The 14,654-nt window shown below is 41.2% G+C and overlaps 1 protein-coding gene across 3 annotated transcripts in view; it reads left to right on the top strand.

The window, feature by feature from the left end:
* Positions 1-14,654, top strand: part of RB1CC1 (RB1 inducible coiled-coil 1) — a 41,433-nt gene that overhangs the window by 13,556 nt on the left and 13,223 nt on the right. For all 3 annotated transcript variants that reach the window (XM_027972954.3, XM_027972953.3, XM_060393404.1), the window contains exons 6-15: positions 1,117-1,319; positions 2,709-3,135; positions 6,213-6,383; positions 9,035-9,219; positions 9,383-9,569; positions 9,651-9,732; positions 9,854-9,915; positions 11,125-11,228; positions 11,622-11,748; positions 11,837-13,737. In XM_027972954.3, the coding sequence (XP_027828755.1) occupies positions 1,117-1,319; positions 2,709-3,135; positions 6,213-6,383; positions 9,035-9,219; positions 9,383-9,569; positions 9,651-9,732; positions 9,854-9,915; positions 11,125-11,228; positions 11,622-11,748; positions 11,837-13,737 (3,449 nt within the window). The remainder of the gene's footprint in view (positions 1-1,116; positions 1,320-2,708; positions 3,136-6,212; positions 6,384-9,034; positions 9,220-9,382; positions 9,570-9,650; positions 9,733-9,853; positions 9,916-11,124; positions 11,229-11,621; positions 11,749-11,836; positions 13,738-14,654) is intronic.

Below are 14,654 nucleotides of genomic sequence, written 5' to 3'. Positions count from 1 at the left end.
AGAAATGGGAAATATATTGCATTCTCAATAGCAGCATCAACAAAATCGTATACAGTTCTAGAACATAAAACATTATAAACAAATGGAAAGATATTCTTGATGTTCATGATCATATTCTAATCACAGTGTTCACTAGCGTAATTAGTTAATTGCTGTGATGAAGCATTTTTGCTTCTGGGGAATGAGGCGAGTTTGGGGGATTTTATTTGTTTTGCTTAGAAAGATCACTGTCCACGTATAGGTAAGAAAATAAGGAGAAAGAAAAATGGGAAGCAGAGGGAAGAAAGTACCTCAGGTTGTAGCATTCCTCCCAAAAGCTGCTGTACGAAACCAAGACAGTGACCTGTGGCTCAGGCTGTCTACCACATCAGCAACTAGAGACTTGTGTCTTGGGCCATTCCATGGGGTTTGTGGGATCTTAGTTGGTCACCCAGGGGTGGAACCTGGGCTCCCAATAGTGAGAGCCTATATTCCTCACCCCTGGACCACCAGGCTCTGTCTTCTAACCATCCAGAGTGCCATCTCCAGAGTCACATTTCCCAGTTACTTGTGTGACCTTGGACTTTTGTCTTTACTATTAGTAAAATTAATAATAGAGTTTTGTTTATTAACATACATATTTGAAAATGCATGTATCACAATTAGATGTTCATCGTCATTGTATTTTCACAAAGTGAACACAGATTTAAAAATATGGCATCAGCCATGGCCCTCCTTTGCTTTCAGTCCCCATATTTCCCTTCTGTGAAGTTGATCAGTGTCTTAACTCCTTTTGTGCCTGACCTGAGTCAGTGCAATGTTCTGAGACTCAGTTGTGTAGTTGCAGGTTTGTATTAACTGCCACGTAGTATTCCCTTTTGTGAATCACAGTTTTACTTTTGATGGTTGTTGTTGCCTGACTCTGCGGGGACCTCCAGCCCCCTTATCCTCCCCCAGGTGTGAGTTCCTCCTTATTACCATGGCAGCAGGCAGGAGCCGTAACCTGGAACAGTCCTGAACAGTGCTTCCTTTGACATGAGTTCAGAGCACATTCATGCATGTACTTAAGTACACGTGTGCAGACGTGTGCATAGGCATTACCTTCTCTTACCATTTGTTTCTTCTTTTCCAACATAGGAAATGTATGAAGTTGCCAAGAAACTCTGCTCTTTCTGTGAAGGTCTGGTCCATGATGAACATCTTCAGCACCAAGGCTGGGCTGCAATTATGGCCAATCTGGAAGATTGCTCAAATTCCTACCAAAAGCTACTTTTCAAATTTGAAAGTATTTATTCAAATTATCTGCAATCCGTAGAAGACATCAAATTAAAACTTACTCAGTATGTTTGCCATTAAAATGGATAATAAGATATTTGTTTAAAATACCTTTGCAGTTTATCAGTACTTTCAGTAACGGTCACTTCATTTCTAGTAGGCCACATATTTATTATAATTGAGGTTTATTTTTTTTGAGACTTTTATAATGACTTTTATGGAGTGTAAAATTTGTAAAACTATGGTTAGTTTTATCCTCCGCATATTATATGGATTTACCACATTTTGTTTTCTTGTATTTTCTTTATGTAAAAGACTCTTTGAGATTATTTAGAAACCCAAGAATCTTTGTTTCTTGCCTTGCTACCAATAAAGTGAGGCAAAATGCAAATGAAAAGTTTTCAAAGTTAGTCAAAGGAAAATTTTTTAAAAAAATACTGCCATATGATGTAGGCTTGCTAAGATGGAAAAGAGCCATTATGTTCTAGTTCTCATTTAGATTCTTTTCTTTTTTGGTTCTTTGCATGTAAGCATCTGATACCCATTGGTTCTTTTTTAAAAGGGCTATAATGAATGAAAAAAATACGGCAATAATTCTGCACAAATGTAGCCCTTTGTTGTGTGTGTACCTGTATGCTTTCAGTGTCTTGTATTCATTTTTTGTTTGTTTTTTCTTAAATTTTTTATTAGAGTTGGAGGGAAGTAGCATGTTCTTTTTTGAAATCAAGTGGGCCTTATTAATTCAGGTTTCTGTATTTTGTGGTATGAATATTTAGAACATTTTGGTCTTGAGATGACAGTGGGACACATCTTGGGAAGGAAGAGAGTGATTAAGACTGAAAAGAGCTTTTAAAAGTTTTTGTAATAACCTTTTCAAGTAAAACTGTTCAGGGGTACAAGGCAGGAGCTAGTCATCTCATGTTAATGTAGGAGCATAAGTAATTTTATATATATTTTTATAGAAGTTAAATCGTCAAGATTTCATCTTTCCTTCATGTTTTTTGACAACATATATCTATCTGCCTGTCTGTCTATTTTCAGGGTGTGATAAACCCAAGAGTTAACCTTAATCTCTAATAAAACTGTTAATTTTATCCTCTGCTTTCATAATATCTAAAATGTTTGATTAGCTTAGAGACAAAACATTAAACTTTAAGAGACTGCTATGGTAAATCTTTTCTATAAGTTGGAATTTTTTATACCTTAAGTTTAGTTAAAAACTGAGTGTCCGTATGTATAGTGTGGACTTGGTACCTTTACTTTAGAGGGTCTCAGTGTGTAAAGGTACTCTCCTCTCTGCTTTCTTTAACGGACACCTTGTGGACTGCTCAGATGCATGTAGTCTAAGAGAGATGGGGTGAGATTTCTATGCAGAGATAACCTCTTCCTTTCAAAATGCTAACCTCTAACTCGAGCAGTCCCATGATTTACTGACAGGTTTTTTGTACTTTAAGTTTAGGAACTGCGGTTTCAGTCATGGCCAAGATTCCGCTGTTGGAGTGCCTCACCAGACACAGTTACAGGGAATGTCTGGGGAGAGCAGATTCCTTGCCTGAACGTGAAGGCTCAGAAAAGGCTGAGACGAAGACCTCCACTGAACTGGTGCTCTCTCCTGATACGCCTGCAGCAACGAGCAAACCCTCGTTAACCTCATTTCACATGTCTGTGGAGCACATAGCCCCAGACGCCGCAGATGCTGAAAGTGGAAAAGATGTGAGGGAGCCTTGTCCAAGCCCTGCCCAGCGGGATGCAGCTGCAGTAGAGGCTAAAGAGGGGGACCTGCCTTTCTTTAATGTTTCTCTGTTAGACTGGATCAACGTGCAGGACAGGCCTAATGACGTCGAGTCCTTGGTCAGGAAGTGCTTTGATTCCATGAGCAGGGTGAGGAGTCTTAATCTGATTTTTCTTGTGTCACTGTGTTGTTTTCGCCAATTGAAGTTACATTGCCTACACTAAGTATTTCCTGTACAGTAATGGGAGAAAGGGTGCCTTGAGCCTCGGAGTGAAACTTCATAACCATGTGTAGGAAGGACCTTGGACAAACCAAATAATTTAACGGGTAATGTAGCCATACTTAGGAAACTGACAGCAAATTTGGGAAGATTACTAGAGGTAATAATAGGTAAAATCTCTATGCAGGGCTGAGGCTTGAAGTGTCCATTCCAATGGGGATGGTTTTGGTGGTGGTGGTAGTACTTAGAATTTTTTTCTTCATGGTCCTGTAGTATCACTTGGACTTTTTAAATAGCTCCTGTAATTTGTCTCTGCAACTATGCTGCAGATATAATTTTGCTTACATCTTTAACAGTTAAATTGTTTTACTCTGAAAATGATTACATTCAGTGAAATACACAAGTCTTGAGTGGTTAGGAACCAGCTTCCAAAGGAGGACAACACTGAACCTTTCTCCCTCCCAGAAAACTCTGTGGGCCTCTTTCTAATCGGGCCCCCACGCTACCCTGGCAACTGGCCTCTGATGTTTAAAAGAAGTAATTTTAGATTCACCTGAGATAAAAGTCAGAACTTAGACATTGTTTTTTTAGTTGTATTTTGTAATCATAGTGACTTTTGCTTAGGGTTATGCTCTCCCCAAGTACACTTATAAAAGCTTTTAAAAGCTTTTAAATTTGGGGAATAAATCTGGAATAAAGTTCTTCAGACCTCATCAGTAAGTGGTAGAAAATCTTGGCTGCCTGAGAGGAAGTTGGTGGGGCACGTGTGTCAATGAGGTGGACCAGGTGAAACAGGGTGTGAAGGTGAACTTCTCAGTCAGTTGGACAGAGGCTTGGTCTGTGGTTGGCTGTTGGGAGAAAGGCCACGCAGATCTGGGTGCCTGGAAACAGCAGCCTTCTGTTCTTGCTGAAGGTGGAGTGCAGTCTGAGTCGTCATTCTGTCAGTACCCGCGTCCTTGATGACATCCTGTGGGCATGGCTTTCATTTTGGCCATTCATTATTTGTTGTCAAAGAAAGCTTCAGTTAAGACATTTGCCTGGGTAGAGAAGTGTGGAATATATTATGCAAAGATTACTGCCAGAAGTGAATGAAAGCTAGTGTTCTATTCAAACTATTGATGTTTTAGTACCCTGAAAATTCCGTTCATGTTTGTGGAAAATCAGTCATGTGCTTGTGATAGAGTGAGTGAAGTGTCATTTTTTATAGTTTTACATCAGTCAGAGAACAGGCCTCTAGGCCACGGGAACCTCTTTTTAAAGGGCTTACAGAGAGCTATGTGTTTGTATGTTTGAATGAAATCTAGCAAAGACTCAAGTTTTATTCACTTTATATGACGAGAGAAGAAACAATAATCCTTGTCTGGCTTGATGAAAATTCACATTCATTTACATCTACAGAATTGAGTGAGTCTCAAGACACTCTTCCATATTCGTCTGTATAGTTGTGTTGTTGTGCTGCTCTCTCAGTGAGTTATGAAATACAGGATCATCATAACCAGCAGCATATGGTCCGGAGTGTTTTCTTCCTTAAGTCACTGCTGTTTTGTGTGTCATGATTTTGCCCAAGACGAAATCTGTTTTAGTCATCTTCTATAGCCTTTTGTCACCCTAATAATTTATAGCTAGTCAGTACTTTGGAAATGTGTGCACTGGACTCACCATGAAAATAGAAAATGTTCACATATGCACACATTTCAGTTAGCTGTCATACAAGGCAGGTGCCTCCCATGTTAAATAATGGCTCTTGACGTCTTCATGATCTTAGAAGTGCAGCTGCTTATGACTACACTGAATTCTCAGTAGCTGTAGAATAATTCATGTTTAATTGCTTACTTGTGTTGTCAGCATGCTGAACACTGTACCAAAAATAAATAATTGGTTGTCGCTCAGCTGCTAGTGTTCAGGGAAGATGTGTTTGACGGGACTGCTCATAGTGAGCAGAGGTGGGCTCAGTAGCTGGTAGGGCAGTCAGCATGAACAGAGACCTAGCTGGAGAAACTCAAGATTCATTCGTCTGCAGTTCTGTGTCTCTGGGCAGAAGGAAACTGTTTAGGAACGTGAGCAGAGGACAGCTCTAATGAGTCCGTGATCGTGGCTGATGTCCATGTGGAGATGGTAGCAGACAGGCAGAAACATGGACTGGACACTGGTGGGAAGATAAAGGGTTGGAAAAGGTTGGAAGTTACCTTATTCTGGTTACAGTCACTGCTGAAACCCTGTGAGAAGCAGTAGAAATGGGCCACTGCACAGAACCCCCCAGGATCGCCTGTTTATGGAAGAGGCGGAAGAGGAGCAGGGTCCAGCGGAGGGTACACTGAAACTGGAGGAGGTGGTCTCCGATGGGCCACGTGTGAGCCCTGAGAGCAGCCAGTGCAGGGCCATCTGCACGGAAGACACCAGTGTGCAGTGTTCTTCCAAGGGGAGAGGAGCAGGTGGAGAGAAATGTTTGGGTTCCTTGAATTACGTAAATTCCAGGAAACATGGAGAATTAAAGTCCAGCAATAGGAGAGATTACACAGCGAGAAAGTGTAGGTGATGAAACAGATTGCTGGAGGAGTACAACCTGAAAATAAAGATATTGCCCACAGGAGGGAGGTTTGAAGATGTTGATATGTTTTATGGGGGAGGTTGGATTGATTAGACAGGTAATGACCAAAGAATATGTTTTTGTTACTAATTTTGCCCTATTTCATAAGAGCTTGAAAATAGCATTTTTGGTGGGCTATTGAGAATTGAATGAATTGGGCTTGAGTTGAAAGGTGTATGCCTGGAACTAGATTACTTCTTAAGTATCCCAATATAATCAGTAATAATTGTGTTTTTGTAACATTGTAATTACCCTGTTCTTGACCTTATAGAAATATAATCTTGATTTCTCATGTTTCTACTTTTGTATAATCTTTACTATCACTTTTTTTTTTTTGAAGTTGTAGGTCACAATAGTGTGAAATGTATTTTAAGCTCTTGGCTGAAAATTTCATTCATACGTATTTCCATGTCACTCAGCTTGATCCCCGGATCATTCGACCCTTTATGGCAGAATGCCGTCAGACTATTGCCAATCTCGATAATCAGAACATGAAAGCCATCAAGGGCCTGGAGGACCGGCTGTATGCCCTGGACCAGATGATTGCCAGCTGCGGCCGACTGGTCAATGAGCAGAAAGAACTCGCTCAGGTGCTTACTGCAGACCTCTCTCAGGAAAGGGGATTTGTGGTTTCTAGACTAGTCTTTTATATACACTGTTCGTTTGCTGTGCTCTGTGTTTCCATGTCACCCGTGAGTACTGTTAACTGTGGTATTACTGGTTCTGGTAGGACAGGAGGAGGCCGGTTCCTCAAGTTCAGAGGTTTGAGCTGAGGCTGCACTGGGCGGTAGGGGAACTCTGCACATGCCGACAGCCCCTGTCCGTGATCCCTGAGCACCTCCTGCTCCCGCCTTAGGAAAATGGGGAGCCTTACGAGGTCTAGTTCAATGCTGTGTTCGAAGAAATCAGGTACAGAATCTTCCTGCAATGTGGAAGACTGATCCCTGTGTTGGGAAGATCCCCTGGAGAAGGGAAAGGCTACTCACTCCAGTATCCTGGCCTGGAGAATTCCATGGACTATACAGTCCATGGGGTCACAAAGAGTCGGACATGACTGAGCTGCTTTCACTTCCAAGAACTCTGATACAAGATTAGATTTATAACCATGAGAAGGTGGTGGGATTGTGGAGAGTGACTGACCTGGACGTTTTCCCCATGTGGTGATGTTCTGTAATTTTTAAACATGTTTGAAATATTTATAATGTTTTTATAGTTTACAGACTGAATTCATGTTGTAACTACCAGATTCTCTTTTCCTTTCCCTTAATTTTGGATCCAGCCCCCTTAACTGATTTCATCTTGTGTTTGCACTGACTGGGTCCCCACCCCATGCCACCCCCACCCAGTGCAGTGCTGAGTATTGATAGATGTTATACTGGCCGTCCTTGGTTAATTCCTGATCTGTGGGAAATGGTTGACATTTCACCATTACAATGTTTGTAGTAGGTTGGTTTTTTTTTTCCCCCTTGTTTTATTAGAAAGCCTTATAAGGTTAAGGAAGGTACATTCCATTTCTAATCTTGGACCATCCTTGGATTCTTGGAATACTTTCATTGTGGTCATAATATATTGTCTTTTTAATGTATTAGCAGTCTTCCCTTTAAATGATACATTTATCTTTGATGTATTAAAGTCTATCATACATTAAAAATGGGCTTCCTTGGTGCCTCAGAAGGTACAGAATCCATCCATAATGTGGGAGACCTGGGTTAGATCCCTGAGTTGGGAGGATCCCCTGGAGAAGGGAAAGGCTACCCACTGCAGTATTCTGGCCTGAAGAATCCCCATGGAGCTTGACAGGCTACAGTCCATGGGGTCTCAAAGAGTCAGACATGACTGAGCAACTTACACTACTTTTCTACAGTAAAGTATTCTTTAATATTTCCAGCTTGTGGTAAGTTCAGGTTTTGTCATTGGAAAATTCTTTGTTTCTCAAGGATATTTTCTCTTGATAGGGGATTCTGGCTGTTAGTGATTCACTTGTAGCCGTTTGCCTTTGGTTTGGTTTTTAGCAGTTTGTGACATGGCGAGTTGTGGCTTTCTTTGTATTTCTCCTGCGTTGAGCTTGCACTCCATGGATTGTGGATTGATGCAGTATTTTCCTTGGATTCAGTAAAAAGTATTGAAAACCTCTTTAAGATTTTATCAAAGGAGATTAAAGCAGTACTTTTTTTTTTTTAACTAAATTACAGAAAAAGCGTCATGTAACATATTGGAAGAAAAATAAAGTATAACATTATTATTACTAAAATTGTCTTATTTTCAGAATTGAACCATCTTGACTTTAACAAATCATTTAAACCTAAATTTACATTCATGATGTTTAGAAAAACATGAAACAGTAAAGAGAGAGAACTACAGAAAGAAGCTATGTGTGCTGTCCTAGCTTGAGTCCTACAAATGCGATTGTACGGCGGCAGGTGTGACAGTAACATGGATGTGCACACCCCAAAACTTCCTTAGCATGTTAACTGTTCAGTAAATAGAGCAAGAGGAAAGCTGTCACTACACTGACTCATCAAGACATCTCTTCAAGATGTCTTTAGACTTACTTTTTTTAATTGTTTGCTGTTGGATTTGACATGTGTGTCTGAATCAATCTACAGCCTAAGCACAGTCCTTACCTAACAAAAAGATGCAAGGCTCCCTTGTGAAAATAAATAAGGATAGCTAAGAAAAGAGTCTAGTCATTTTTCCTATAAAATAGTACTGTGGAAATCATTGTTCTGAAGACATGCACACAGGTCAGTGGAATAAGGTACAATAGCCCAGGATTACTGGAGTGGGGAATGGTTTTTCAATAAGTGATGTAGTCAGTCGATTGTTACTTTATTGGGAGAAGTGTATACTGTTGAGTATCACTGATTAGATTAAATCTTGTAAAGTCAGTGGGCCTGTGTGACTTCCTTGCGCTCTGACGGCCTAGCAGGGGTTTACAGTCACAGGTTCTGGTTCTCATCTGCCTGCTGTGTCCTTGGACAGGTTGCTTTATCTTCCTGGATCTCTCTCTCTCTCTCTTTTTTTTTTAAAGCATGAAAATTGAACAGAATTAGATAAGCATAAATTTCTTAAAAACTGAATCTTTTGCTATGGACCTATCTACTACATTCAGAAAAGTAGGAGATTTTAAAATCTTATTTGAGAGGAGAACAGTTTGTGTCTAATATGAAGCTTTTCCTCTTAAATGAATGTTCATGTTTTTAATGAAAGTTAATATCCTTTAAAATGTTTTCTCTCAAAGGGATTTTTAGCTAATCAGATGAGAGCTGAAAACTTGAAGGATGCATCTGTGCTACCTGATTTGTGCCTGAGTCATGCAAATCAGTTGATGATTATGTTGCAAAACCATAGAAAGCTGTTGGACATTAAACAGAAGTGTACCACTGCCAAACAGGAGCTCGCAAATAACCTTCATGTCAGACTCAAGTAAGTCGTTCTCAGGCAGCTGCTTTGGGATGTTGGGAGTTGATGCTTTCTATTTCTCCCAAGTGATGGTGTGATTTTATTACCATACTGACGTACTTCATCGGTTGACGACCATGGCATGGATGGTTTTTCAGAGTCTGTGCATCTCAATTTCATTCTGCAGGTGGTGTTGCTTTGTGATGCTCCACGCTGATCAGGATGGAGAGAAGTTGCAGGCTTTGCTCCGCCTGGTTATCGAGCTCTTAGAAAGAGTCAAGATCGTAGAAGCTCTGAGCACAGTTCCTCAGATGTACTGCTTAGCTGTTGTTGAGGTTGTCAGGAGAAAAATGTTCATAAAACACTACAGGGAGGTATGCAGGCTGAACTGTGTTTACTGTGTCTGGGCCTCAGTGAGTTGGTGCTGATGTTAACATGTGCTCTCCTTTCCTCAGTGGGCTGGTGCTTTAGTCAAGGACGGAAAGCAATTATATGAGGCTGAGAAGTCAAAAAGGGAATCCTTTGGGAAATTATTTAGTAAGTGTTCTTTATTAATAACTTACATTTTTTAAGAAAAAGTGCTGGTTTTATTTTGTAGTTATAAGTACATTATGCAGCCGGAGTTGTAGAGTAACTGCATGTTAATCTCTTTATACAGGGAAGTCTTTTCTAAGAAATCGTCTGTTCAGGGGATTGGACTCCTGGCCCCCATCCTTTTGTGTACGTATTTATTTTCTAACATGACTAAGTCCTGTGTGTTCAGACCTTTATTTCAGAAGTAGAGATATTTATCAGAAACAACTTTTTAATCAAAATAACAGTGTTTTTGACTCTAAGATGAATTCATAGTATTGGTCAGGAGTCTACTCTGCTCGGAACGATGATGTCATAGGACACTGTTGAGATGGGTGGGAATGGAGTCTCTTCTTTCTGGGTCTGTCTCCCTCCTCCTCTCCTTCCTGCTCTCCTCCCACCTTCCCTTTCTTTCATTCATGTTGGACAATCCCCAATCAGGTCATCTTCATCGAAGCCATGGAATATAAGGTCCCTGTGTTTCTAAACCGGAATGGGACCACTAGTTTTATTACATGAAAAACAAAACAAAAAACAATTCCATGGTCAAGTAAGTTTTGGAAATGCTGTCTGTCTGTTTTCTCCTCACACACATTTTCTCTTCACACACTGTTTCACCGCCGTGCGTGTTTCGTGCTACAGGATTCCTTAGGGCTGTAGACATGTTTTTGTGTGTCTGCAAACAGGCAGGGTTTCCTACACACACGCCTTTACTGGGGAACCCTGCATAAGTCATGACTCAGGCCATGGCCTTGTCTTAAAAGCTGCATTTCTCAGCAATAATAAAAAGAATGGTAGGTGATTTTTTTTTTTTTTTTAAGAAGCTGCAATTGACTAAGATTTCATACTTAGGAAAATGTAATGAAAAGTTGGAGTAAAGGGTATGGAAGGAAGTTTTATGTTAGAAAGAAAGTCTTTGCTGCCTTTAAACAGCACCACACACCAGTGGTGACAAAAGTAGATGGAGGGCCAGAGTGGGCCTCAGGACTGTGCTGAGGCCTGTGTGGTAGCGAGATAGATGGGTTCCTTTAATGTAGGTGGGAACAGCAGTGTTCCTGTGAAAAGATGCTAAGAGCAGAGAAGAGAGGGAGCAAGCCGGGCATCCCTGTTGTTTCAGACTGGGGAGATGGTCTTCTCATGGAGCAGTCCTTCATTTGTAGTTGATTATCTTATTCTGTTTCTATGGGATGAGTAGATTGTTTGAAGCATTTTAAATTACTTATTGTATTGAATTATATAGTAAGAAATACAGTATTTATAACAAGAAATACAGTAAGTATAGTCAATATATAGTAAGAAATCATATACAAAATTATCCTATATATTATTTGTTAATTTTTTTAAATATATATATAGACACAGAAGCCTCGAAAGTTTGACTGTGAACTTCCAGATATTTCATTAAAAGATTTACAGTTTCTGCAATCATTTTGTCCTTCTGAAGTTCAGCCATTCCTCAGGTAAATGCCTGTAGTTCCCACTTTGGGATGTTCTCGCTGTCCTGGGTGGTGGGAAGAGCACCAGTGCTCACAGGGACTCCAGAACAGAGGAGGGTTTCATGATGGGCTGGCTCTTCCATGGCTGGTTTGGGAAGCTTGCGGGGAATATAAAGATGATTTGAAAATAAAGATCAGAAAATGAAGACGATAAAGTAGAAGTAAATTAATGCCTTACATGAAATTAGTTTTTTCTGATAGTAATCTGTGTTGTTGCATGGTATGTGTTAGTCTTCTTAAACTTGTTTAGTATTGATTGATAGAGAATCATTTTGGCCACAGATTACAATATTTGGTTGTAGTTATCCCTGTCTCATTAAGAAATTAGAAGTCTAATTTGGTTGCGCTTTGTTTCAGGGTTCCCTTACTTTGTGACTTTGAACCTCTCCACCAGCATGTACTCGCTCTGCATAATTTGGTAAAAGCAGCACAAAGTTTGGATGAAATGTCACAGACCATTACAGACCTGCTGAGTGAACAAAAGGCAAATCCAGTTCTTTACAGTGGTTCGCCCCATTAGCATGCATGCCTGTGGTGTCGCAGCTCGGTCAGCCTGTCCCTCTCTCTTCCAGGCCTCTGCGAGTCAGACGTCCCCACAGTCGGCTTCCTCGCCCCGGCTGGAAAGCGCGACAGGAATCACAACCGCTACCTCACCCAGGACACCGCCTCCACTCGCCGTGCAGGATCCCCTGTGTCCTGCGGTCTGCCCCTTAGAGGAGCTGTCACCAGACAGCATTGATGCCCACACGTTCGACTTTGAGACTATCCCCCATCCAAATATAGAGCATACTCTCCACCAGGCCTCCTTAGACTTGGATTCACTAGCAGAAAGTCCTGAGTCGGACTTTATGTCTGCGGTGAACGAATTTGTCATAGAGGAGCAGCTGTCGTCTCCAAACCCCATCAGCGACCCGCAGAGCCCGGAGATGATGGTGGAGTCCCTCTACTCCTCTGTCATCAATGCCATTGACAGCAGGCGGATGCAGGACACCAGGACCCCCGGTCAGGAGGACCCGGGCAACCGCGCGTCCCTCAGTGCCCAGCTGGGGAGGTGCCGCGCGTCCGCCCATGACTCGCACCTTAGCATTCAGACCCTGAAGGAGGACTTCTGCCACTTCCGGACGTTCGTGCAGAAGGAACAGTGCGACTTTGCCAATTCCTTGCAGTGTACAGCACTAGAAATAAGAAGCATTATCGACAAAGTAAAGCACTCTTTGGAAGTAACACTACATGAAAAACATCAAAAAGAACTAGAGTCTTTAAAAAGCGAGTACGAGGGCAGGCTCGCTACCCTGGTGAAGGAGAGTGAAGAGAACAAGAGCAAGATCACCAAGCTGCGGGGGGACCTGGCGTGCCTGGAGGAGGTGCTGCAGAACAAGGATAACGAGTTCGCTCTGGTCAAGCACGAGAAGGAAGCCGTCATCTGCCTGCAGAAAGAGAAGGACCAGAAGCTGCTCGAGATGGAGCGCGCAGTGCACAGCCAGCACTGTGAGGTGGAGGCACTGCGGCAGTCGCGTGAGATTGCGCTGGAGGACTTGAGGAAGCTCCACGTGGAGAATGACGAGAAGCTCCAGCTACTGCGGGCAGAGCTCCAGCGCCTGGAGCAGAGTCATCTGAAGGAGCTGGAGGACACACTACAGGTCCGTCACACACAGGAGTTGGAGAAGGCCATGAGCGAGCACAGACTCTGCTTGGAGAAACTAGAAATGGAAAACCAGCAGAGGATCGAGCAGATCCAAGATTCTCATGCCGCAGTCATCCAGGAGAAGGAGCAGCAGCTCCAGGAGTTAAAGCTCAAGGTTTCGGATTTGTCGGACATGAGATGTAAGTTAGAGGTGGAGCTGGCCCTGAAGGAAGCAGAAACTGACGAGATAAAAATGTTGCTGGAAGAAAGCAGAACCCAGGAGAAGAAGACCTTGCAGTCTCTCTTCGAAAAAGAGACCGAACAGTTGAGAGCAGAAATCAGTAAACTAAACCAAAAGATTCATGACAATAATGAAAACTATCAGGTGGGCTTGGCAGAGCTGAGAACTTTAATGACAGTTGAAAAAGATCAGTGCATTTCTGAGTTAATTAGTAGACACGAAGAAGAATCTGATAGGCTTACAACTGATTTAAACAAAATGACATTGTTGTATCAGCAAGCATTTGAAATAGAAAAAGGCCTGAAAGAAGAATTAGCTGAACTGCAGAGTAAATTGGACTCAGAATTGAGTGCTCTTGAAAAACAAAAAGATGAGAAAATCTCCCAGCAAGAGGACATGTACAAAGCTATTATCCAGAAGCTAGAGAAAGACAAAGAGGAATTTGTCATGAGACAGGAACGGGACCGAGAACAGTTAGTTCAGAGGCTTAATTGTGAAAAAGAAGCTGCTATTGAGACTGCCAGAAAAGAAATGCACTTGGAAAGAGAAGCTGTTGAGAAAGAGTTGTTAGAGAAAGTTAAACATCTTGAGAGTCAATTAGCAAAAAGGTAAGAAAGAACTTCAGTCTGTAATCATAAAACTAAAGTCTGGTGATTCAAATTGTGTGTGTAATCACAGTACCTTAATTTCCTCATTTACCTTAGGTAAAAGTAACCATTGAGATATTTGTGAAGTAAAAATGTCCTTTTTAAAGTAGTCTGTGTTACTTAAAAACATTTGAAAGAAATAACAGACTGTAAATCCACTGGGATGACCTCTAAAAATGGATTCGTATTTTGCATTTCAAGACAAATAAGTTTTGGAAATTTCAAATGTTTTCAGGATCTTTTTCCCCTTTTTTTAACATATAAATTTCCTTTCGGTTTATATGTAGTTTGTTCCCTGAATTCTTCATTTGAAAGTTACTGATTTTCGGTCTTTTAAAATCATGTATGTATGTATAAAAGAGCAGCAGTTAGTAACGTCCAGGTTGCGACTGTAGCTTCCTGGTTGTTATTTTCTGATATTACAGTCTCAGTTATTTCCTCTGTGATTCAAAAGATAATGTTAAATTCTGGGTTTTATACAGTGGTGGGGTTTTTTGCCTTTTTATTATTGTTGTTGTCTGATGTTACTGCCTTTGATCAGAGAAAATGGACTTTGGTATTTCTACTCATTAAAATTTATTGAGGGGGTTTGTGGCCTAATAAACAATTTCTAGAGCATCATTAGTTGGTTCTATCATTAATTCTTCCAAGAGAGTATCTGTATAGCTGTATGTGCTTTATGTAATTTAACCTCCAGCTGCTTATCACTTTTACCCAGTCTCTTGTGATTGACTATCTGCTCTATACTGTTCATAACCTGGCGCACAGTTGAACCTCCAAGTCTGTTTTGAAAACAGAAGCTCTTTATGGTTTCTGGAGGGATTGGAGGCTCTTAGAGGAATTGACCTCGAGTGTCCTCAGAGCCTGGGGGATGCAGA

Source organism: Ovis aries, chromosome 9, assembly GCF_016772045.2.
Source record: "Ovis aries strain OAR_USU_Benz2616 breed Rambouillet chromosome 9, ARS-UI_Ramb_v3.0, whole genome shotgun sequence".
Lineage (NCBI taxonomy): Eukaryota > Metazoa > Chordata > Mammalia > Artiodactyla > Bovidae > Ovis > Ovis aries.
This window is presented reverse-complemented; position numbering and strand designations above follow the sequence as displayed.